The sequence below is a fragment of the Papio anubis genome, chromosome 20 (genome assembly GCF_008728515.1).
Source record: "Papio anubis isolate 15944 chromosome 20, Panubis1.0, whole genome shotgun sequence".
In the NCBI taxonomy this organism is placed as follows: Eukaryota; Metazoa; Chordata; class Mammalia; order Primates; family Cercopithecidae; genus Papio; species Papio anubis.
In genome coordinates, this window is record NC_044995.1 from 31032404 (window position 1) to 31058868 (window position 26465).

At 40.6% G+C, this 26465-nt stretch overlaps 2 protein-coding genes across 10 annotated transcripts in view; one reads left to right on the forward strand and one right to left on the reverse strand.

Moving 5' to 3' along the window:
* The window catches only part of LOC101014153 (zinc finger protein 708), a 702618-nt gene that overhangs the window by 286356 nt on the left and 389797 nt on the right, over window positions 1-26465 (reverse strand). The window lies entirely within an intron of this gene.
* The window catches only part of LOC101014871 (zinc finger protein 429), an 89403-nt gene that overhangs the window by 36166 nt on the left and 26772 nt on the right, over window positions 1-26465 (forward strand). For 4 of the 9 annotated variants that reach the window (XM_031660337.1, XM_031660338.1, XM_017952826.3 and 1 more), the window contains 3 exons: window positions 7556-7682; window positions 8187-8282; window positions 18641-18847. In XM_031660337.1, coding sequence (XP_031516197.1) covers window positions 7556-7682; window positions 8187-8282; window positions 18641-18771 — 354 coding nt within the window. In that variant the 3' untranslated portion in view covers window positions 18772-18847. Of the gene's footprint in view, window positions 1-7555; window positions 7683-8186; window positions 8291-18640; window positions 18848-20106; window positions 20605-26465 lie in introns of those variants that run through there. The other 5 variants (XR_002518792.2, XR_002518791.2, XR_002518790.2 and 2 more) reach the window with 4 other exon arrangements.

Consider the following 26465-nt stretch of genomic DNA (forward strand, 5'->3'; position numbering starts at 1 on the left):
CTTCATCATAAAACTTTGCCAGTTCCTATGTCTAGAATGGTATTTCCTAGGTCAACATACAGTATTTTTTATTTAAGTCTTTAATTCATCTTGAGTATATTTTTGTGTATGGTATAAGAAAGGGGTGCAGTTTCAGTTTTCTACATAGTGTTAGCTAGTTATTCTAGCACCATTTATTAAACAAAATCCTTCTTACGTTCCTCTTGTCAGCTTTGTCGAATATCAGATCGTCGTAGATGTGCAAGCTTTATTTCTGGGCTCTCTATTCTGTTGCATTGGTCTATGAGTCTGCTTTTTACCAGTACCATGCTACTTTGGTTTCTGTCGCCCTGAAATATAGTTTGAAGTTGGGTAATGTGGCTTTGTTGTTTTTTTTTTTTTTTTTTTTATTGAGACAGAATCTCACTTTATTCCCCAGGATGGAGTGCAGTGGCGCAGTCTCGGCTCACTGCATCCTCTGCCTCCCAGGTTCAAGCAATTCTCCTGCCTCAGCCCCACAAGTAGTTGGGACTACAGGCATGTGCCACTCTACCCTGCTATTATTATTATTATTGTTGTTGTTGTTATATTTTTAGTAGAGACGGGGTTTCACTGTGTTAGCCAGGATGGCTTCAATCTCCTGACCTCGTGATCCACCCGCCTTGGCCTCCCAAAGTGCTGGGATTACAGGCGTGAGCCACCGTGCCCAGCCGCTTTTCCTTAAGCCGTTCTTTTTCCTTAGGATTGCATTGGCTATTTGGACTTTTTTTGTTGTTCCATATGAATTCAAAAATAGTTTTTAGTTGTGTTAAGAATGTTTTTGGTAGTTTCATAGAAATAGCATTATTTCTACATATTTCTTTGAGCAGTAGGGTTATTTTAATGATACTGATTTTTTTCTGTCCACGAGCATAAAATAGTTTTTGATTTGTGTCAGTTCTGACTTCTTTAAGAAGTGTTTTGTAGTTCTTGTCATAGAGACTTTTTACCACCCTAGTTAGCTGTATTTCTAGATATTCTGTTCTTTTTGTGGCAGTTGTGAATGGAATTTTTTTTTTTATTTGGATTTTGGCTTGGATATTGTTGATGTGCAGAGATGCCACTGATTTTTGTACATATATTTTGTATCCTGAAATTTTGCTGAAGTTGTTCTTCAGTCTAAAGAGCTTTTGCACCAAGACTGTAGGGTTTTCTAGATATAGAATGATGTCATCTGCAAACAAGGTTAGTCTGATTTCCTCGCTTCCTATTTGGATACCTTTTATTTATTTCTCTTGCCTGATTGCTTCTGGCCAGGACTTCCAATTCTATGTTGAATAAAAGTAGTGAGAGGAGTCATCCTTTTCTTTTGCCAGTTTTTAAAGAAGAAATGCTTCCAGCTTGCGTCTGTTCAGCATGTTGGCTGTGGATTTGTCACAGATATCTTACTATTTTGAAGTATGTACCTTCAATGCCTAGTTTGTTGAGGGTTCTAAACATGAAGAGTGTTGAATTTTATTGAAAACTTTATCTACATCTATTGAGATAATCTTGTGGTTTTTGTCTTTAGTTCTGTTTATGTGATGAATCACATTTATTGACTTGCGTATGTTGAACCAACCTTGCATCCCAGGGATAAAGCCTACTTGATCATAGCAGATTCGCTTATTGATGTGCTGCAGGATTCAATATTACAGTATTTCATTGAGGATTTTTGCATCAGTGTTCATGAAGAATTTTTGCCTGAGTTTTCTTTTTTTTGTTTTATCTTTGCCAGGTTTTGGTATCAGAATGATGCTGTTATATAATGAGTGGGGGAAGAGTTTCTTCTCAATTTTTTGTAATAGTTTTAGAAAGTATAATGCCAGCTAATTTTAGAAAATATAATGACAGCTTTTCTTTGTACATCTAGTAGAATTCAGCTGTGAATCTGTGTGGTCCTGAGTTTTTTTTTTTTTTTTTTTGAGTGGTAGGCTATTTACTAATTCAATTTTGGAGCTTGTTATTTTTTTGTTCTGGGCTCCAATTTCTTCTTGTTTAGTATTGGGAGAATGTATTTGCCCAGAAATTTATCCATTTCTTTTAGATTTTTTTAGTTTGTGTGCATAGAGATGTTCATAGTAGACTTCAGTAGTTATTTGTATTTTTTGTGGAGTCAGTAGTAATGACCCTTTTGTCGTTTCTTTTTTTTTTTTTTTTGAGATGAAGTCTTGCTCTGTCGCTCAGGCTGGAGGGCAGTGGCTCGATCTCGGCTCACTGCAGCCCCTGGCCTCCTGGGTTCCTGCAACATTCTCTGCCTCACCTCCAGTAGCTGGGACTAGGAGGCTCACTCACCATGCCCAGCCCAAAATATTTTTAGCCGGCACGGTGGCTCAAGCCTGTAATCCCAGCACTTTGGGAGGCCGAGATCGGCTGGACGCTGTCAGGAGATTGGAGACCATCCTGGCTAAACTTCGGGTGAAACCCCCGCCCTCACAAAAAATACAAAAAAACTAGCCAGGCGCAGGTGGCGTGTTTCTGTAGTCCCAGCTACTCAGGAGGCTGAGGCAGGAGAATGGCATAAACCCGGGAGGCGGAGCTTGCAGTGAGCTGAGATCCAGCCACTGCACTCCAGCCTGGGCGACAGAGCGAGACTCCGTCTCAAAAATAAAATAAAATAAAATAAAATAAAAATATTTTTAGTAGAGAAGGGGTTTCACCGTGTTAGCCAGGATGGTCTCTATCTCCTGACCTTGTGATCTGCCCACCTCAGCCTCCCAAAGTGCTGGGATTACAGGCGTTGTCATTTTTTATTGTGTTTATTTGAATCTTCTCTTCTTAATTCACTAATCTTGCCTAGTGGTTTATCTTATTGATTTATTTAAAATATTTAACTCCTGGATTTCTTGATCTTTTGTATGACTTTTTATGTCTAAATCTCCTTCAGTTCTGATCTGATTTTGGTTATTTCTTGTCTCCTGCTAGCTTAGGGGCTTGTTTGCTCTTGCTTCTCTTATACTTTTATTTATGATGTTAGGTTGTTAAATTGAGATCTTTCTAACTTTTTGTTGTGAGCATTTAGTCCTATGAATTCCCTTTTTAACCTCACATTAGCTGTGTTGGAGAGATTCTGGTGTGTTGTATCACTGTTCTCATTTGTTTTAAAGAACTTCTTGATTTGTGCCTTAATTTCATTATTTACCAAAAGTCATTCAGATGAAGGTTGTTTAATTTTCATGTAATTGCATGTTTTCAAGTGTTTTTCTTTGTATTAAATTATATCTTTTTTTTTTCTTTTTTTGAAATGGAGTCTTACTCTGTCACCCAGGCTCGAGTGCATGGCACCATGTCAGCTCACTGCAACTTCCACCTCCTGGGTTCAAGCGATTCTCCTGCCTCAGCCTCCTGAGTAGCTGGGACTACAGGCACGTGCCACCGTGCCTGGCTAATTTTATGTGTGTGTGTGTGTGTATTTTTAGTAGAGACAGAGTTTCACTGTGTTAACCAGGATGGTCTTGATCTCCTGATACCATGATCTGCCCGCCTCAGCCTCCCAGAGTGCTGGGATTACAGGCATGAGCCATCATGCCCAGCCCTGAATTATATCTTTATCAAATTGTGGCCTAAGTGAGCATTTGGTATGATTTTGGGATTATTGAACTTGCTGAGGATTATTGTGTTTCTGATTTTGTGGTGAATTTTAGAATATGTGACACATGGTGATGAGAAAGATATATATACTATGTTGTTTTCAGATGGAGAGTTTCATATATGTTTATTAGAATGATTTGGTCAAGTGCTGAGTTTAGGTTTTGATATCTTTGTTAATTTTCTGCCTCAATTGAGGTGGGAAATTAAATAAAATTAAATTAAATTAAAAAGAAAAACAAGCTTTCCTGTATTAGGCTGACTTATCCCAGAGGCAGTAACAGGCACAGCTCACACCCAGGAAAAGTCTTGGTAACACTATCTAAGAAGCCAGGACTCCAAAGAATGTGCTCTGGAGATTCTCCCAGCATTCCCTCAACATAGGGAGAAGAGAAACAAATTTTCCTTTTTCTTATGGTTCTGTTTTTCATTTAAGCAGCACAGTGAAGGTCATGAGATGCCTGAGCAGGCCTGTATTGCAGCCACCTAGGCGCCATGGTGAAGGTTATGAGATAATCCCTTGCAAGACACTGGAGCAAGCCTAGATAACAGCCATCTGGGCCGCACAGCAAGAGTCATATATAAGCCTGAGTTGTGAACCTGTCATAGTATGATTAACTGCTTTTTTTCTGTTTCTGTATCCTTGCTTTCACACCACTATGCTTTGTGCCACTGTAGGCTTGTTTCAAGTTAGCCCACCCCCTTCAGAAGTGCGTATAAAAGTTAAATTTGTCTTTGTCCTAGGCCTAGTCTCTGGATGTTAATCCACTGGGTCTGAGTGCACTCAATAAAATCCTCCTTTTCCACCTATCAGTCTCTCCAGTCTCCTAATTCATGCAACACAATGATCTAAGTGTCTGCGGAGTGTTGTAGTCTCCTGCCATTGTGTCAGAATCGACATCTCTTTATAGGTCTTCTAAGAACTTGCTGTATTCATGTGCACCCATGAATTTTTTTTTTTTTTTAAGACAGTTTCATTTTGTTGCCCAGGCTGGAGTGCAGTGGCATGGTCTTGGCTCACTGCAACCTCCTGGGTTCAAGCAAATCTCATGCCTCAGCCTCCTGAGTAACTGGGATTACAGGCATCTGCCACCGTGCTTGGCTGGTTTTTGTTTATATTTTAGTAGAAATGGAGTTTCACCATCTTGGCCAGGCTGGTCTCAAACTCCTGAGCTCAGGCAAATCCACTGCCTCAGCCTCCCAAAGTGCTAGGATTACAGGAGTGAGCCACTGCACCCGGCCAACACCCATGCTTTGCCAAGTGGTTATCAACTGAGGTTTCTAATTAGGACTCCATGGCCAATTTGCAAAGATCTGTTTACTTGTGCCCTTTCAAGCAGTAGTTAACACAGTGAAACCCTGTCTACTACTATTACTTTCAAGTAGAAGCATCCATGTTTTAATTTAGCGCCTCATGTGATTCTAAGATGAGGCCAGAATCAAGTGTGAAAGCTTCTAAACACATCCATGAGAGTTAAGTTTCACCTTTGCACTAAAGGGTGGTTACAGGGCCTATTCTGTTTGGGTTTGGTAGGGGAAGGGCAGTGCGGTCCATATTACCAATATTGCAGCAGAAACTGCTGTTGTCTGTGGCAGGGGAGGGCACCTGAGGACAGAAAGAAGAAATGCATCTCCATGGAGCTGTGCATTGTTTCTAAATCTCCTCTGTTATAAAGAACAGAAATGAGTGGACTTTTTTTTGCAAGTCTTGGTTCTTCTGCCTGTGGGTGTGGTGGTAGCCAGGTAAACAGGTGCTGCTGACATTTTAAAAGGCATATTCTCAAGATGCAGGTGTAATTTATTTGGAGAATCTAATCTGAGTAGGAATTTCAGAGAAATTGGAGAAAGAAGAATAAATGGCGATTTTTCAGCTAATGATGTCCCAGATCAAGAGTTGTGTCCACTCTACCTCCTGGACTGTCATGCGTTTAGTACTTGCAAGCCTTTACTTCTCTACTTGTATTTTTCCTCCCTAATGAGTTTACTTTAAAAAATTTTTATGGTAGTCAAGGGTCTCTGAAAAATATTTCCTTCCTACGTACCAGATCTTTCTGTACATTCTCTACATCATAGCTTTTTATATGCCATGCAGAGTTCTCACCAAGATTATAAATTAATCTGCAATATTAAAAATGTTCCCTTGTGGCTGTGAAACATGAGGTGTGGATACTCAAGGTTTCAATTGGGGAAAGGTGGGTTCCTCAGTAGAGATGGAGAACATGTAATGTTGAGGTTCCATCTGTGTTCTCCATTGGCTTTACGCAGAACAGGATTTTGAAAATGCTTATTTAAACAGGATGGCATTTATTACCCAGAAAATTCCAAATATATATAGACATATATATATTAGGAGGTACTTGTTCTCTAGAATGCTAAAAAAAGACAACTTTAAATCACTATTAAAATTACAAAACACTTGGCCGGGCGTGGTGGCTCACACCTGTAATCTTAACACTCTGGGAGGCCGAGGTGGTTGGATAACTTGAGATCAGGAGTTCGAAACCAGTCTGACCAACATGGTGAAAACCCATCTCTACTAAAAATACAAAAATTAGCCAGGCGTGGTGGCAGGCGCCTGTAATCCTAGCTACTGTGGAGGCTGAGGCAGGAGAATCACTTGAACCCAGGAGGTGGAGGTTGCAGTGAGCCAAGATCGTGCCATTACACTCCAGCCTGAGGAACAGAGCAAGACTCCGTATCAAAAAAGAAAAGAAATTACAGAACCCATGAGTTATCGGTATCTTAAACTTTGAATAAAACGGATGTTTCGGCCGGGTGTGGTGGCTCCAGCCTGTAATCCCAGCACTTTGGGAGGCCGAGACGGGCGGATCACGAGGTCAGGAGATCGAGACCATCCTGGCTAACACGGTGAAACCCCGTCTCTACTAAAAATACAAAAAACTAGCCGGGCGTGGTGGCGGGCGACTGTAGTCCCAGCTACTCGGGAGGCTGAGGCAGGAGAATGGCATAAACCTGGGAGGCGGAGCTTGCAGTGAGCCGAGATCGTGCCACTGCACTCCAGCCTGGGCGACAGAGCGAGACTCCGTCTCAAAAAAAAAAAACAACAAAAAAAAGGATGTTTCTTTATGGTTAAATTCAGACTATAATTTGCTTTTAGGTAGCAATATCACATCAGTGAGGCTGTGTCTTTCTGTGTGTACCAGTGCATCATAAAAATTTGTCCTCGTGTAGTTGATGTTAATGATTCACTTGGTTAAAGAACTCTCTGACAGACTGTTTTACTATGGAGTTGATTATTTTTTCTTTATTATTAACTGTCTTTATGCAGTGGATGCCATCACATTTAATTTGGCAGCTGCCCTTCTTCCTTAGGTTTTCTTTGCATATATCTGTCTTTGGAAAATGAAAGCTCTCATCTTTGTTTACAATGCAAAAAAACTGGGAAAAACAGGTTCCTTCATTTACTGGATGTTTGACAAAATATTCTTTTTGGACCAAAAACATTGGCATTACTGGTGAGCTTGTTAGAAAAACAGCAACTCAGACTTTATTCCAGATTTTCTGAAAAAATAATCTGTATTAACAAAATCTTCAGTTCATTGAATACATTAAAATGTGAGAGATAAATTCTAACTCAACATGTCTTTTTGATCTGAAAAATATACACAACTCATTCTGTAAGATGTAAACATAGCACTCAAAAATGTATATGTTTGTGTTCATGCCCTTAATTTACTCTATCATTTAGAAAAATGTCATGTGTACACTGATGTTGTGGATCTTATGACACTATTTTCTCAAAGTTAGAGAATATATTAGAGAATATTTCTGTTTGTAAATTAATTTATTGAATAATTTCAGTCAGTCGTGTAAGTGAGAAGCAGTTCTCTTTTCTCTCTCATTTCAGCTTGAATTAAATAAAAAAGTCTACCCATGGGCACTTGGTAAATATGTTTCTCTCTCTCTCTTTCTCTCTCCCTGTGTGTGTGTGTGTGTGTGTGTGTTTCAGGGACCATTGACATTTACAGATGTGGCCATAGAATTCTCTCTAGAGGAGTGGCAGTGCCTGGACACAGCACAACAGAACTTATATAGAAATGTGATGTTAGAGAACTACAGAAACCTGGTCTTCCTGGGTGAGAATAACTTCAATACACCATTCCTAATATACCCTAAATGTTTCATTTCTCCTCTTTGTAGAATGTTTTTTGGTAATTTATGCTTTGCATAAATGAGTTTCAGATTCTTGTTTTTAAGAAAAGTTTGGGGATTTTTTTTGTAGAAAAGAATTTCTTCAAGATGTTTTATCTTCACCTGAACTTTCCATATTCCTGAGCTGATTTGTATTATGTACTCTTGATTAGTGATAATTTCAGGAATTTAGTGGCCTAAAATATCGTTGCCTACATCTTAAAATCTAATTGTCACAATCGATTTTTTATTAAGTAGTACTGGTCAATGAAATTAAGAACCTACAAATTTAAAATATTTTCTAAAGATTTAGAAATTTCTCTTATAAATTGGTATTTGGGGATTAATTTACTAGAATATTGTACTACATCCTCTTTACTGAGCACATTACTAAATTGGTAATTACAGAATATAAGCAAGATTCATCTTCTTTATTTTTAATAAAACAGGTATTACTGTCTCTAAGCCAGACCTAATCACCTGTCTAGAGAAAGAAAAAGAACCCTGGAATATGAAGCGACATGAAATGGTGGATGAACCCCCAGGTAGGTGAGAGTGAATACAACAGACAACACAGATGAGAGGTCCCAAGGCCAAAAAGAAAGCCAGTCCTTACAATGTGATTTGGGAAGCTATGTTCCAAAGAAAATATTTTCTGAAAAACTGTGTTCTAAAAAACTTTCAGCCTGGCACAGTGGCTTACGCCTGTAATCCCAGCACTTTGGGAGGCCGAGGCAGGCGGATCACGAGGTCAGAAGATCGAGACCATCCTGGCTAACACAGTGAAATCCCGTCTCTACTAAAAATACAAAAAGATTAGCTGGGCATGGTGGCGGGCACCTGTAGTCCCAGCTACTCGGGAGGCTGAGGCAGGAGAATGGCGTGAACCCGGGAGGTGGAGCGTGCAGTGAGCCGAGATCGCGCCACTGCACTCCAGCCTGGGCGACAGAGCGAGACTCCGTCTCAAAAAAAAAAAAAAAAAAAAAGATCCAAATAAACACAATTAAAAATTACAAAACTACAAAAATTACACTTACCCCACAAAAATGTAAATAACAATTGAAGTCTACTATGAAGATCTCTATGCACACAAACTAGAAAATATAATAGAAATAAATAAATTCCTGGACAAATACATCCTGCAAGATGAAACCCAAGAGAAATTAAACTCCTGAATAGACCAATAACAAGCTTCACAATTAAATTAGTAATAGCTGACCAAACAAGAAAATCCCAGGACCAGAGAGATTTACAGCTGAATTTTATCAGATAAATAAAGAAAAGCTGGTTCCATTTCTTTTAAAATTATTCCCAAAATTGAGAATGGACTCCTCCTCGAAACATTATGTAAGAATGGCATCATTCTGATATCAAAACCTAGCAGAGATAAAAAGAAAAAACTTCAGGCCGATATCCTTTGTGAACATTGATGAGAAAATTCTCAACAGAATACTGGCAAATCAAATCCAGCAGCACATCAAAAAGCTAATCTACTATGATCAAGTAGGTTTTATCCCTGGGACACAAGATTAATTACACATATATAAATCAATAAATGTGATTTATTACACAAGCAGAACTAAAGATAAAAGCCACAAGATTATCTCAATAAATGCAAAAAAGCTTTCAATAGAATTTAACATTCTACATGTTAAAACCCTCAATAAACCAGTATGTACCTTCAATGACTGGTTAGTCATTGAAGGTACATACTTCAAAATAATGAGTTATCTGTGGCAAACCCACAGCCATAAATGGACACAAGCTGGAAATGTTTCTCTTTAAAAACTGGCACAAGGAAAGGATGTCTTTTCTAAACACTCCTATTCAACACAGAATTGGAAGTCCTGGCCAGAGCAATCAGGCAAGAAAGAAAAAAGGCATCCACACCAAAAGAGATGACATCAAACTATCTGTGTTTGCAGACAACATAATTCCATATGTAGTCTCAGCAGAAAAGCTTTTTAAACTGACAACTGCAGCAAAGTTTCAAGATACAAAATAAATGTACAAAAATCAGTAGCATGCATGTACAGCGACAACCTCCAAGTCAAAAGCCAAATCAAAAACACAATCTCATTTACAACTGCCACAAAAGGAGTAAAATATCTAGGAATATAGCTAACCAGAGAGGTGAAAGATCTCTATGAAAAGAATAACAAAATGCTGCTTAAATAAGTCAGAGATGACACGAACAGATAGAAGACTATGCTATGCTCATGGATAAAAAACAGATTAATATCATTAAAATGGCCATACTGCTCAAAGAAATTTACAGATCCAATACTATTTCTTTCAAACTACAAAAAAACATGCTTAACAGAACTGAAAAAAAACTTTTTAAAAATTTATATGAAACAAAAAGCCTAAATAGCCAAGGCAATCTTAAGAAAAAGGACAAATCTGGAGGCATTACATTACCCAACTTCAAACTATACTACAGAGTTACAATAACAAAAGCAGCATGGTACTGGTACAAAAACAGGCACAGAGACAAAACAACAGATTAGAGAGCCCAGAAATGATTCCACGTACCTGCAACCATTTGATCTGCAACACAGCTGACAAGAGGAATGTGAAAAAATTCCATATTTAATAAATTGTGCTGGAATAAGTAGCTAGCACTGTGTAGAAGATAAACTGGACCTCTTTCTTTCACCATATACAAAACATAAACTCAAGATGAACTAAGGAGTTAAATGTAAACTGGACCACTTTCTAACACCATATACAAATATCAACACACAAAAAAATAAATTAAAAACTTGAATGTAAACCTTAAAATTGCTAGGTGTGGTGGCTCACACATGTAATCCCAACACTTCAGGAGGCTGAGACAGGTGGATCACCTGAGGTCAGGAGTTTGAGACCAGCCTGATTGGTGAAGCCTCATCTCTGCTAAAAATACAAAAATTAGATGGGTGTGATAGCACACACCTGTAGTGTGTATCTCCTTGGGAGGCTGAGGCAGGAGAATGGCTTGAACCCGGGAGGCGGAAGTTGCAGTGAACCATTGTACTTCAGCCTGGGTGACAAGAGCAAAACTCCATGTCAAAAAACAACAACAACAAAAATAAATAACAACAACAACAAAAAGCACTTAAAATTATACTAAAAAAATCCTAGAATAAAACCTAGGAAATGCCATTTTAGACATAGTAACTGGCAAAGATTTCATAATGAAGATACCAAAAGCAAAAATTGACAAACAGACCTAATTAAACTAAAGAGCTTCTTTACAGCAAAACAAACCAACAAAAACCTATCAACAGGGTATACAAACAACACACAGAATAAAAGAAAATATTTGCAAACTATGCCTCTAACAAAGGTCTAATATCCAGAATTTATAAAGAACTTAAACAAATTTACCAGAAAAAAAACCTCATTAAATGTAGGCAAAAAAACATGAACAGATGCTTTTCAAAAGACATACATGTGGCTAAAAAGCATATGAAAAAATGCTTATCACTAATTATTAAACAAATGCAAAGAAAAAACCACAATGAGATACCATTTCGTACAAATCAGAATGGCTACCATTAAAAAGTCAAAAAATCTTAACAGATGATGGCAAGGTTGAAGAGTAAAGGGAATGTGTACATACCACCAGTGGGAGTGTGAATTAGTTCAACCATTGTGAAAACCAGTGTGGCAATTCCTCACGAACTAAAAACAAAATTACCATTTGACCCAGCAACCTCATAATTTGATATATACCCAAAGATATATATATTATTCTATCACAAAGACGCACGCACATGCAAATTCACTGCAGCACTATTCACAATAGTAAAGACACAAAATTAACCTAAATGCCTATAAATTGGTAAATTGGATAAAGAAATATGGTATGGGTAGGCAGGGTAGCTCATATCTGTAATCCAGCACTTTGGGAGGCTGAGGCAGGTGGATTGCCTGAGGTCAGGAGTTTGAGACCAGCCTGAGCAACATGCCAAAACCCCATCTCTAGAAAAAATACAAAAAGAAAAATTAGCCAGACCATGGTGGCTCGTGATTGTAGTCCCAGCTACTTGAGGGGGTGAGGCAGGACCCAACTGCTTGAATCCAGGAGGTTGAGGCTGCATTAATCAAGATCACGACACTCCACTCCAGCCTGGGTGAAAAAGTGAGACACTTACTCCAAAAGTAAATAAAAGATTTAATGAAAACAAAATATGGTACATAAACATCATAGAATAATACATGGCCATATAGAAAAGATTATGTTCTTTGCATCAACATGGATGAAGCTGGAGACCATTATCCCCAAAAAGCAAATTCAGAAACAGAAAATTAAGTAAATGTCATCATTTTAAAGTATGAGTTAAATAATAAGAACACATGGACACACAGAGGGGAACAACAGACACAGGCCTAGTTGAGGGTGGAGGGTGGGAGGACTAAGAGGATGAGAAAACAGACCTGTTTGGTGCAATGCTTAGTATGTCAGTGAAAAAATAATCTGCACACCAAACCCCCGTGACACAATTTTACCTATATAACGAACCTGCATGTGTACCCCTGAATGAGAAATAAAAGTTAAAAGGAAAAATGTCCATGAGTACAGGAGAGTGCAATGTAAGTGGAAGGACTGGTTTGTGTCACAGATAGTGGCTCAGGCACAGCTGAATTCTGATTTATTTGTGTCCATGCAGCAGAGGAGATCATGAACAGGAGGTCCAGAACCCTAGATTGGTGGAGAAAACAGGTTGCTGCTGCAGATTCAGTGTCTAGGGGTAGGGATATGCCAGGAGACTTGTAGCAACTTTTGTAAGTTTTTGTCAAGAAATGCTAGGATCCAAAATGCTACGGTGAAATTCCTGAGGGTGGTGTCTAATCCTGAGAGGGATGTTGACACATCAATGTCTAGTGTGTGTATTTGCGAATGGGTGGAAATCCTGTGATGGCAGCTGTGGGAAAAGCGGGTCGGTCAACAGAGCTCCTGTCCTGTAAGTTTTCAGTTGTCTCCCACCCTGGGAGGAGACCTGGAATCACAGGACAATGGGCAGTATGACAGTCTCTGTACAGGAGAGCAGAGCCTCCCATTCCCAGACACCCAGAGTTCCATTCTAAAACAGGCTCCATGATATCTTTTTTTCTGGCACCCAAAAAAAGATACTGGAGTTCGCTGAACACCAAGCAATCCTCCAACACCAACTTATTGTCTAACATTTGAATTCTGACACCAGCAAGAGTCAGCACAGACCCTGATTCAGGGCTCAGTCCCACATTGTCCTCATTGCAATTGCCAGTCACAAACCCCATGGCTCCATCTATACTTCTGAGCTACTGTTTAAAAACTGGGGACTCCCATAACCTTTCTCAAGTTCAATAATTAGAACTTGTAAATGAGAATGAGACAGAGCTACTCACAGACCTCAGCAAAACACTGTTTACCAGTTTAGTATAAAAGATACAATCCAGAAAAAGTCTAATGGAAGAAATGCATAGAACAAAAAAGAGATGAGGAAAGAGGAAGCACATAGATAATGTTGATAAATAGCTAAGATTAATAAGATTCTGCATCCTTTGTGTTCTCCAGAAACAATTTATGGAAAGAAACACTCTTCCCATTATGACTTAGATGGTGCTGATTTTTCTTACCTATCACATAGCCAGACAAACACTCTGCACATTTACTTCTTTTTCTTAAAAAAAAAAAAAAAAAAAAAGTTGAATTTGTGTTTAATTTTCAAAATAAAATACTTCTTTTTCAAACTTTACTTGTTTATTCCTTTTCCACTGGCTCCTAAACTTGAGCTACTCTCAGTCCGAGTCAACATACAACCTTATTTTATGTCCCTCCTAAGAACATGCTGACTTCAGGGTAAAACATTCTCTGATCTAGAATCTGATTTTTTCACCCTCCATTTGCCATTTCCCTTTCACCTTTTTTCTAATCTTGTTTGCTCCTCCCTATGAAAGAAAGCACTTGCCTGCCTAAACTTTGCAATATTTAAAGATCTTATAGGTAGTACTTCTTGTTGTTGCACTATTCCTTTGAAATTCAAAAATTTTAAATACATCTGACTTTATTTTCATTTTACAGTCTAGAAACTGCCTTAAAACAGTAACAACTTCATCTTCAGTAAGACCTTCCCAATCTTCTTCCAGCTTAGCCTTAACTGCACCTGCCTGTGGGTCCCCAACTTTCCAGGGCTTTGTAGCTTCTCTTAGTATAAAGGCTTCTTTCATGGCTGGGGTGAGCAGGCTGGGACATCTTCAGGAAAGGCTCCTCAGAAAGAACTAATTGGGCCTTTAATAATCTCTTTCTGCAGGCTCAGTATTAGCCTTAGCTCAGAGTCACAGGGCTCAAGCTTTAATTTTCATTTCAGAGTTATTCACTTGGTTTTTGAAACTAAGTGTTTAAAAAAATCCAGCAAAATTACTCAAACACAGTGTTCACATAAGTGAAGGAAATTTTCAGGTGCTTACATCTCATACCTCAATAAGAAAAGCAAAAGTATCTATTCCTTTCAGACAATAAATGTATTATTGTATTTTTCCCTTGAAAACTAAGTAGTAAACAATTAGTCATATGGGAACACTTATAAGGATGTACCAAGTTTTGTCTCATAAAATTTAGCATGAAACTCAGAAATCAAGATAACAGGATATAGAACAGAGATATTCACTGTCACAAATATACCCTGCAAAAAGAGGAGCTGATATTTTCATGAATCCATGTAACTCACATAGTATCTACCAAATTTTCTTGTTGAGATGTATTCATTTTCTATAGCCAAAATGGAAAAAAGATTTTTCTTATTTTTTTTTCTCCTTGGTAGCATTCTAAAAGCGAAACCTTGGAATTTGGTTTGAAATCTTCCAGGCATAAACAATAAACCTGAGAAAATTCCTAAACTCACCCTGGGAAAGAAAATAGTAAATGAGGGGTAGGCACAGTGGCTTGCCCTGTAATTCCAGTACTTTGGAAGGCCAAGGCAGGTGGATCATTTAAGGTCAGGAGTTCCAGACCAGGCTGGCCAGTATGGTGAAACTCCATCTCTACTATAAATACAAAAACTAGCCAGCATAGTGGCAAGCACCTGTAATCTCAGCTAGTCAGAAGACTGAGGCAGGAAGGTCTCTTGAATCCAGGAGGTGGATCTTTCAGTGAGCAGAGATGGCACCACTGCACTCCAGCCTGGACAACAGAGGGAGACTTCATCTCAAAAAAAAAAAAAAAAAAAAAAAGGTACATGAGAATTTTTAATAAATGGAATATATGACTAGATATAAGGTTTTTTTCTGAATCCCACCTTTTTTATGACCTTTGTATATATTTTCTTTCTTTTTTTTTTCTCGGACAAGGTCTCGCTCTGTAACCCAGTACAGTGGTGCTATCTCGGCTCACTGCAACCTCTGCCTGCTGGGTTCCAGCAATTATCCTGCCTCAGCCTCCCAAGTAGCTGGGACTACCTGTGTACACCACTGCACCTGACAGATTTTTGTATTTTTTTGTAAAGATGGGGTTTCACTATGTTGCCTGAGCTCAGGTCTCCTGAGCTCAGGTGATCTGCCTACCCTCGCCTCCCAAAGTGCTGAGATTATAGGCATGAGCCACCATGCTAGACTCCCTCTGTAAATATTTTCTTACCTTTCAAGCCCTACTAATAAAATGCAATTTACAATTAGAAAACTGAGAGGTCAAAAGTGAAAACAAATATTTTCATGGTGACAAAATGAGTAACTGGCAGTGCTGATCAGAAAACAGATGTGTCTGACTCATGTGTCAAGTCAGGCCATCCAATCACTCGACACATTCTCCCATCCCATCCTGCTCCCTTAAGTGCTCAATAACTAACCTCTTAGGACACACTGCACTATGTCTCAGTAGTACCACAGGTGCATTTTACTTCGTAAGTTCTTGCACCATCTTACTAGGGTCATGGTTATTTTTTAACTTTTGGGATACTATTTTTTTTAATTCACAAATTTGTCACTATTTTTCTTTCACTATATATTTTTTCAGCATTTCTCTGCCCCCTTAGAGAATCCAGGGGGCAGAAATTATTTCTGTTTGCCCCTCAATACCAGAATCTGATTGGCTGACCAGCAATATGTCTCCAAGGAATGGAAGCTGGGTTGGGTGGAGACAATCTTAATGTTTCAAGGGATTAGCATTTTTTTTTGGGGGGGGGGGGATGTAGTCTTACTCTGTTGTCCAGGCTGGAGTGCAGTGGCATGATCTCGGCTCACTGCAACCTCCGCCTCCCAGGTTCAAGTGATCCTCCTGCCTCAGCCTCCCCAGTAGCTGGGATTACAGTCACATGCCACCATGCCCCCGCCAATTTTTGTATTTTTAGTAGAGATGGGGTTTTGCCAAGTGGGCCAGGCTGGTCTCGAACTGCTGACCTCAGGTGATCCACCTGCCTCAGCCTCCCAAAGTGCTGGGATTATAGGCTTGAGCCACTGGACCCGGCCAAGGGTTAGCTTTTCAAAGGAAGAGTACACAAGACTTCTCTCAGCAACAGGGCATTCACTTACTCCCTTGAGAGGCTAAACTCTAAACCTCAGGTTGTGCTAAAGGAGAATATGACCCAGGAGCTGATATCCACTAGATAGTCTAGCAGGCATAGTCATGGTGGGTATCTTGGTTTATCTCCAGACAGTAATGAAACCTAGGACCAGGTAAAAATACTGAAGGGTGGCTGAGAGCACATCATCTCATAAAGTTTCCAAAGGTAAACCTTGATCCAAAAACATTCTGATATCCCTGTGCCCAGAGAAGATAAAAAGAAAAGAGACACTGAGATTTTTTACAACACAGTGTCAGGGGATTGTTCTTTGCTATCTTCTCATGGAAAATATTTATGAACAGGAAACAAATCTTTAAAAATGTGCCATCCAATGCTTTTGTCAAAAAATGATTAATTGAAATATGTTATCGGAGAGGCGTGGTGGCTCATTCCTGTAATCCCAGCATTTTGGGAGGCCAAGCCAGGTGGATCACCTGAGGTCAGAAGCTGGAGACCAGGCCAACATGGTGAAACCCTGTCTCTACTAAAGATACAAAAAATTACCACCTGATGGTGGGTGCCTGTTATCCCAGCTACTCAGGAGACTGAGGCAGGAGAATTGCTTGAACCAGGAGGCAGGGGTTGCAATGAGCCGACGTCATGGCATTACAATCCAGCCTGGGCAACAAGAGTAAGACTTCATCACACACACACACACACACACACACAGAGTGTGGTATAAAAAATGTACACTAATTGACAAATAGGTGATAATATGAATTAGAGCGGGGAAGTTGGCATTTGGGATTGTCAGAAGAAACTGGAAATTTCGTATTTTACTGCAAGTCAAAGTTAGGCTGAAGAAATTGAGGGTGGGGGGTAGACTTGAGACCTTTCTTGGGCCACATGAGAAAAATGCAGTAGAAAATTGGTCCCCTGTAAAGTATGAAAATAAGTGGGAGGCAATTAGACTGAGGAGGCTCTAGTCCCTGGAATCCCACTATTAAAAAAAATCTAACTCAAATGCAATTTTTTGGTAAATTATTATATTGGTAGAAATAAAATTCAGGCTTAACAAACTATAAACTGCCAGTTAACCTCTGAGTACATAAACAGATTGAACACCTTGATTGAACAAATTAAGAAACGATTTAACTGTACCTAACCAATTATTGAATTCAGTTTTCTTCACCATGCCCCTTATAAAAGTCTTTTCTCCAAGCTCTTCCCATGAACCACAAACTACAAATTATTGCTGGGTGCTCTTCAATTATTCAATCACTCTTTATTTAAATTATTTAATATGTTTGTAGTTACTCCCATAAATTTTTAATAGGAGAGAAAATAAACTGGGAATCCCAGAGACCAAAGCTCTTTCCATTCATGAACCCACCATGCTGAGTCAGAATTCTTTCCTGGTGATCCTCCCATTGTCCCTGTATGGCAGGCCAGGCCTCACTAATGCAGGCCTCCGTAACAACTGTTTCAGTACTGACCGAGTAGTTAAGTTAAATATTAAAAGCTGAAAGAGCCAGTGCCCTTATACAAAGGCTGGAATGTAATAAAGAGCCCACCAAGAGTTTTGCCTAGGCTTTTCCTGGGCCTTAAAGCACGATAAAATAACGAAGGAATTCTTAACAGGACTCTTTTAGGACTAAACACATTTTATTGGGGGCCTGAAGAAACTCCCCAGGCCTCCACAAACAAGTTTACTGGAGTCCAAAGGAACTCCCCAAACCTTTTATGATTTGGCAGGAGACAATATAAAGGTAATCACCTGAACAACTGGACCCATGTAGGTAAACTTACTGAGGCTCCAGAAGAAGGTCTTCAGGACTCAGATCTTATAGATTAAAAGAAGTTAATCACTTATGTCTTTAGATGAATGCACACGTACATGTAGACATATAGCTTAGAAAGTATATAAGGGCTGGAAAACTTTGTAATTTTGAGTTGGTCTGGCAATAATTTCCAGGCCTTCTGTCTGTAACCAGTTACAGAAAAGAAAACTCTCTTCCTCTTTAGTTCATCTGCATCTCCTTATTGGACCACGAGAAATAGCAGCCCAACCCTCAGTTTGGTCCAGGAACACATGCAGAATCTGGGAGAAGTGAGGCGCTATGGGTGCAGAGCTGCTCAGAGAGGGCTCCAGGCCAGGGCACAGTCACTGCACAGGGAGGAGACAGGACGCCTGGGGTCCCAGCTGTCAGTCCAGTCATCATCTTATGGCTGAAGGGGACTGATAGCCGAGCTAGGCAAGGAGAACTTGGGGCCACAGATTGTGGCACTCACTGCAGGGGAAGGACTGAGTCCCGCCATAGCCACTTTGAGCACTTCCAACCAGCCTCCTCTCTCAGTTGTCTGGCCTGGCACTCTCACCATATCTAGGCTTCCAGGGAATCTTGGCATCTTAGCTGTGGATCTCTCGATCCCTGCAGGTCACAGAGGAACAGAGGCTGGGCCACTAGGAGAAGAGGACACAGGGCAGCGAAGACAAGACCTGGAGCTCCGACTGCAGCAAGAGACAAACCTGGAGGCCATCCTGTGGGCGCCAGCTGCATGCATATAGGACAGTTTCCAGCCCAGCATCTCTGATTAGATAATGTTTTTTTCTTTTTCTTTTTTTTTTTTTTTTTTGAGACGGAGCCCAGGATGGAGTGCAGTGGCGCAATCTCAGTTCACTACAAGCTCCGTCTGCCAGGTTCACGCCATTCTCCTGCCTCAGCCTCCCCAGTAGCTGGGACTACAGGCACCCACCACCACACCTGGCTATGTTTTTGTATTTTTAGTAGAGACGGGGTTTCACCTCGTTAGCCAAGATGGTTTCAATTTCCTGACCTCGTGATCCGCCCGCCAAGGCCTCCCAAAGTGCTGGGATTACAGGCGTGAGCCACCGCATCTGGCATCCTGATTAGACGTTTAAAGCCCCGCCCCCTCAGGCCCTGAGTGACAAAAGATGTGATCAGATACTGGGCTGAATTAAAAGTTGCGACAGCCTAGGCTGCAGCCTTCTCAGGCAGGGCTTCCTCCGTGAGCTGAGTCAGGCCCACCCCCCAGAAGGCATTTGCGTTTAACCTTTTGGGTACTGTCATATGCATTTATAAATAATATATTATATGGCTAGTCACAAACAAAAACCAAATAATAGGCCGGGCGCGGTGGCTCAAGCCTGTAATCCCAGCACTTTGGGAGGCCGAGGCGGGCGGATCACAAGGTCAGGAGATCGAGACCACAGTGAAACCCCGTCTCTACTAAAAATACAAAAAATTAGCCGGGCGCGGTGGTGGGCGCCTGTAGTCCCAGCTACTCAGGAGGCTGAGGCAGGAGAATGGCGTGAACCCGGGAAGCGGAGCTTGCAGTGAGCCGAGATCGCGCCACTGCACTCCAGCCTGGGCGACAGCGCGAGACTCCGAACCAAAAAAAAAAAAAACCAAATAATAACAATTATTTTAAAATTTCAGCTCTTAGGCCCTTACTGGCTTCTGGTCCTTTGAGCACATAGCCTGAGATTTTAGAAGGGAGGCAGTCCTCTGAAATAATACGAGCCATAAGTGAATTTTAAATTTTCTAGTAGCCAAACATTAAAAAAAAGAAATAGGAATTAGCTGGGTGTGGGAGTGGGCACCTGTAGTCCCAGCTACTTGGGAGGCTGAGGCAGGAGAATGGCGTGAACCCGGGAGGTGGAGCTTACAGTGAGCCGAGATCACGCCACTGCACTCCAGCCTGGGTGACAGAGCGAGACTCCGTCTCCAAAAAAAAAAAAAAAAAGGTAAAATTGATTGTAATAATTTAGTTAACCCAATATATCTAAAATACTATTTTAATTTATGAACAATATGTAATTACTAATAAAGTATATATGTATTTAGAACTAAGAAACCAACTCTGTATTTTGCCTTTCCAGCACATCACATTTCAGACCCAGTCAAATTTCAGGCACCCAGTAGCCACACATGACCAGCAGCTGCCACATTGACTACAGCTCTTATATCATCATTGGGGGTGATAGGCCTGAACAATTTTTTTCTGCCAGAAGTGAAACAACAGCCTCTCCCTACCAACATCTCTGTTCAGTTCCAAGGGCGGAATGGATAATGGCCACAGAATGGGTAGAGGGCAGCAGGAATAAAATAACCAGAGATACACCATTGCTGGCTTCCTGTTGTCCATCTTTCTTCCAGAAATCAGACATTGAACAAAGGCTGATGGGGCCACAAGAAAAGACAACTCTTACGTCTTCAGATCTGTCCACAGTCTTGACCTCTAATGTTTAGATATGAAGAAAATAGATTAGAGGCAAACTTATTTTGCCATTTAACCTTGATCCTAATGGTCAGGCTGGTATCTGATTTCTTCTGTGGTGTGGGTGACTGTGTGAGTATAAAAGCACCAATCACATGCATACATGTCTACGTGAATTTTTGCATTAATCAACATTATCTTACAAGACATCCAACTTTAAATCAAAGGAAAATCCCAGTACCTTTAGGGCACCCACTGTTAGAAAGTAACTAGTAATCAACCTGTCATCGAACCCTGGCATTCTATCTGCACTGGATGCGTGTATTAGCTATTGCTGCATAAGAAAATATCTAAAACTTATTAGCTCATAATTAAGATGGTCAGTCACTTAGGCTGGGCTCAATGGGGCCATTCTTCTGGTCTCAGCTGACCTCTTTCAGACATGTATTGTCAGCTGCTTGTTGAGTAGGCAGCTGTGTTTCAGGGGGAGAGCTTCTGCTTCTGCATCTGTCAACAGGGACACCTTGTGTCCTGTTCTCATAACATCTTATCCTCCAGCTGGCTAACATGGGCTTTTTTCATGGAGATGGCAGCATTCTGAAAGAAAAGTAAAAGCATTCAAGACCTTTAAGCCTGGGCCCCAAACTAGCACACTGTCATGTTCACAGGTTTCTACTGTCCTGAGCAAATAAGACCAGCCAGATCTAGGGTTTGGAAAACAGATTCTGAATCTCGATGACAACAGCTGTAAAATCACTTGGCAATGGGCACGGATACAGAAGGGATGAAAAATTGCTACAATTTTTGCAATCAGTATTACTCTGTTTTTTTCCCCCCATATGTGGTTTATAGAACTCTTCTACATCAAGAAACCTGTCCAAAGACCTACAGCTACTAAGTGACTGGGCTGAGACTCAGAATCAACTGTGTCTGACTCCAAAGCCCATGCACCTCCACAGACCAAACTATAATATTAAAGTAGCTGTCACAAAACCTTGATATCCTGGAGAGTGACACTTCTAAAAAAGAAGTCAAATTCCTTTTAGATTTGTGCCCATACAGTACTGTTTATTATCGGTAATAATCCTGTAAAGAAATTGCAGAAGCACATGATAGCTCACACCTGTAATTCTACCACTTTGGGAAGCTGAGTTGGGAGAATCACTTGAGCTCACGAGTTCAAGTGCAGCCTGGGCAACACAGTGAGATTCTATATCCATGAAAAAATTTTAAAAATTAGCGAGGCATGATGGTGCATGCCTGTAATCCCAGCTACTCGGGTGGCTGGGGCAAGAGGGTTTCTTTAGCCTGAAAGGTCGAGACTGCAGTAAGCTATGATTGGTTACAATACTGCACTCCAGCGTGGACAATAGTGAGACACTGTCTCTGAAAAAATTGCAGAAGCATTTTTAAAGGACATAGAATAATCTGGGAAAATACCTGAGGAATGAGTTTAGAAAATCAAAGCCCAGCAAGACATTATTTATTTCTCATCATAAAAAATATTAGAAGGTTGGGCATGGTGACATGCCTGTAATTCCAGCACTTTGGGAGGTCAAGACAGGCAGATCAGCTGAGGTCGGGAGTTCGAGACCAGCCCAACCAACAAGGAGAACCCCTGTCTCTACTAAAAATACAAAATTAGCCTGGCGTGGTGGCACATGCCTGTAATCCCAGCTACTTGGGAGGCTGAGGCAGGAGAATCACTTGAACCCGGGAGGTGGAGGCTGCAGTGAGCCGAGATTGCAACATTGCACTCCAGCCTGGGCAACAAGGGCGAAACGTCATCCTGCTAACAAATAACAAATAAATAACAGTAAATAAATAAAAAAGAAAACTGAAAACTTTTTCAAAGAAAAAAAAAACTTAGAGAAATCAAATTTTTTGAGACGGAGTCTCAGCCTGTCGCTCCAGCCTGGAGTGCAGTGGCCGGATCTTAGCTCACTGCAAGCTCCGGCCCTGGGTTTACCCCATTCTCCTGCCTCAGCCTCCCAAGTAGCTGGGACTACAGGCGCTTGCCATCTCGGGCCTGCTAGTTTTTGTATTTTTTAGTAGAGACGGGTTTCACTGTGTTAGCCAGGATGGTCTCATCTCCCGGACTCGCGGATCCTCACTGCCTCGGCCTCCCAAAGTGCTGGGATTACAGGCTTGAACCACCGCGCCCGGCCGAGAAATCAAATTTTAAAAAGCTTAACGAAGCAAAGACTGATTTGCAAATTTAGATTTAGAGGATTTAGAGTAGGCTCAGAGGGACTCCAGCACAGCCACACTGTGAAAAAAGATTTATAGAGAGAAAAAGCAAAGTGACATACAGAAAATGGGAGAGAGGTGCAAAAACAGTCAGATTGATTATAGCTTGAGATTTGCCTTATTTGAACATGGTTTGAACAGTTGACATTCTTTCATTGGCAAAAACATAGTGATTGGTACAAGAATGGGTTACAGGCTACTTACATATCCAGTTAGGTTTTCGTTAACTCTGTACAAAAAGAACCTATTAACCAAAATTAATCATGAAAGGGGGCAGCTTTAGGCTATAACTAATTTAACAATTCCTTTCCTTTGTTATCTTCTCAGTTTTGAGAGGTAGCAATAGCTAACTAATACACGCATCCAGTGCAGATAGAATGCCAGGGTTCGATGACAGGTTGATTACTAGTTACTTTCTAACAGTGGGTGCCCTAAAGGTACTGGGATTTTCCTTTGATTTGAAGTTGATGTCTTGTAAGATAATGTTGATTAATGCAAAAATTCAAGTAGAATGTATGCATGTGATTGGTGCATTTATACTCACACAGTCACTTACACCACAGAAGAAATCAGACACCAGTCTGACCATTAGGATCAAGGTTAAATGGCAAAATAAGTTTGCCTCTAATCTATTTTCTTCATATCTAAACATTAGAGGTCAAGACTGTGGACAGATCTGAAGACATAAGCAGATGAAAGCCTTGATTTAGATAGCTTTTCTCACAGATCAAAAATCAAGACATTTCTGCTCTCATGACACTCTTAGTTCACACTTTTTTTCTTGTGGCTCTACAAACAACAGCAGTAAAAAAGAGGTCTCTTGTATGCACTCATGGGGCATGCTTCTATATGTAGAGGATTTGGCAGTCAACCTTATATATGAACAGACTTATCCCTTGATAGGTAAAAGATTAAGAGACAATATGGGTGAGAAATTTTAATAGGATACTTGTTGCCTCATAATATCAAAAACAGAATATTGATTAATTTTACCTATTTCTTTTTTTTTGATGTTTGGCTACTAGAAAATTTAAAATTCACATATGGCTCAGATTTTGTTTCAGAGGACTGCCTCCTTTCTAAAATCTCAGGCTATGTGCTCAAAGGACCAGAAGCCAGTAAAGGCCTAAAAGCTGAAATTTTAAAGTAATTGTTATTATTTGGTTTTTGTTTGTGACTAGCCATATAATATTTATAAATGCATATGACAGTACCCAAAAGGTTAAATGCAAATGCCTTCTGGGGTGGGCCTGCCTCAGCTCAGTGAGGAAGCCCTGCCTGAGAAGGCTGCAGCCTAGGCTGTCACAACTTTTAATTCAGCCCAGTATCTGATCACATCTTTTGTCACTCAGGGCCTGTGGGGGCGGGGCTTCTAAAATATCATCTAATCAGGATTACGTGTGGCTCACGCCAGAATCCCAGCACTTTGGGAGGCCTAGCATGGATCAAGAGGTCAGGAATTGAAACCATCTGTTAAATGCGGGCAAACCCCATCTCTACTCTCAAAAATACAAAAATAGCCAGGTGTGGTGGCATGGGCACCTGTAGTCCCAGCTACTGGGGAGGCTGAGGCAGGAGGAATGGTGTGAACCTGGGTAGACGGAGCTTGCAGGAACTGAGATTGTGCCACTGTGCACTCCATCCCCAAGGAAAGAGTAAGACTCCCATCCTTGAAAAAAAAAAAAAAAAGAAAAAGAAATAAAAAAACATTATCTAACTGTAGATGCTGGGCTGGGAACTGTCCTATATGCATGCAGCTGGCGCCCACAGGATGGCCTCCAGGTTTGTCTCTTGCTGCAGTCGGAGCTCCAGGTCTTGTCTTCGCTGCCCTGTGTCCTCTTCTCCTAGTGGCCCAGCCCCTGGTTCCTCTAGACCTGCAGGGACTGAGAGGATCCACAGCCAGATGCCAGATTCCCTGGAAGCCCAGGGATATGGTGAGGAGTGCCAGGTCACAACTGAGAGGGGAGAGGCTGGCTGAAGTGCCTCACAGGCGGCAGGACTCAGGGTCCTCCCTACACAGTGAGTGCCACAATCTGTGGCCCCAAGTTCCTCCTTGCCTATTCTCCGGCCACGTCCCTCTGTACCAAGTAAGATGACTGGGACTGACAACTGGGACCCCAGGCATCCTGTCTCCTCCCTGTGCAGTGACTGTGCCCCTGGCCTGAGCTCCCTCTCTGAGCAGCTCTGGCACCCAGCTCTCACTTCTCCCAGATTCTGTATGTGTTCCTGGACCAAACTGAGGGTTGGGCTGCTATTTCTCGTGGTCCAATAAGGAGATGCAGATGAACTAAAGAGGAAGAGAATTTTCTGTAACTGCTTTTGAGGAGAAACTTCCTTAGTTAGCTTTACCGTAAGATCTCCAATGGGTATATAATTGCAAGAGTTTGAAGGAACACTTCCGAGTGTTGAGATTATAAACCCAGTGTCCAAGGCCCTGAAGTCTTGCTGCAGTGTAAATGGCACAGACTCAATCCTTGGGCTCTAGATTATACAGAGTTTTGCTCTTCTCAGTCCGTAGATTATTAAAAGCTTTCCTTACCTGGTGAAAACATGCTCTGCCATAAAGCATTAAAGCCTTGCTACATTTAGTCATATTAGACTTCAGTAGCAGAAGACACCTGGGATTCTATTATCAGGTGCATAAGCCATCCAATGACTATTTTATAAGGGTCAACACATTTTTTCACCCTAAGTGGATCTGACTGTCACCTGAAATTACAAAAGAAATTCAGTCAATTTAGTTAGCTTTGCTCAATACTATTGTATCTGTAATACCGTATTTAACAGCTTTACAACTTGTCTAGTGAAATAAATGATAAAGACTTTTTCAGAAACGTCCCATGAGAAAAATATATATCTTAATACTATTTTAGCTGTGGTTATAACATCAGGCTTCTTGCATAAGAAAGCTTTTATACTACAAAAGTGTGCATTAAAAATGACAATTAACTGGGAGGTCGAGGCAGGCAAATTACTTGAGGTCAGGAGTTTGAGAGCAGCCTAGCCAACATGGCAAAACCTCATCTCTACTAAAAATACAAAAATTAGCCGGGCATGGTGGCGTGTGCCGGTAGTCCCAGCTACTCAGGAGGCTGTTGCAGGAGAATCGCTTGAACCTAGGAGGTGCAGGTTGCAGCGAGGCAAGATTGCACCACTGCACTCCAGTCTATGTGACAGGGTGAGACTCCGTCTCAAAAAAAAAAAAAAAGGCATTTGAACAAAATTTCTGTATAAATGTTTAAATGGCTCATCAGATAGCAGAAATGTACATGAAGTTTTAATTGTCTTCTCAGAATTATAACCTATTTTAGTAATTTAGAAGTCACCCCACCACACACACATTTAATTTATATTTAAATTATTTTATCCTTTCTGTGATGAGTAACAAAATGCACAACTTTTAATAATGGACACTTTAAGAACTCAGGAATGAACAAGTGGCTATGTTCTCCATGAATCCACACATAACATTAAATTTATGTCCTCTTAAATACAAGGTTTGTTTCTCCAACTTAGATGCATAGCACTGGCAACAGAGGTTATCATAGTTAACTTGATGTGGACCACAGTTTATTTAAATGGCATATCTAAAAAAAATTAGTACTGGCTGGTTCAGCATAAAAATGTGGCAAAGTATTTTTCTGATATTCAACTAATTTTCATCTTGCCTGGGTTAGCAGTTTAATAAGAGTCAGTTTCTTCATTTGAATTCTCACAGTTCTTTCCCAATCCAAAAAATACAGTCCTAAAATTATCAGAAACCTGTACTCA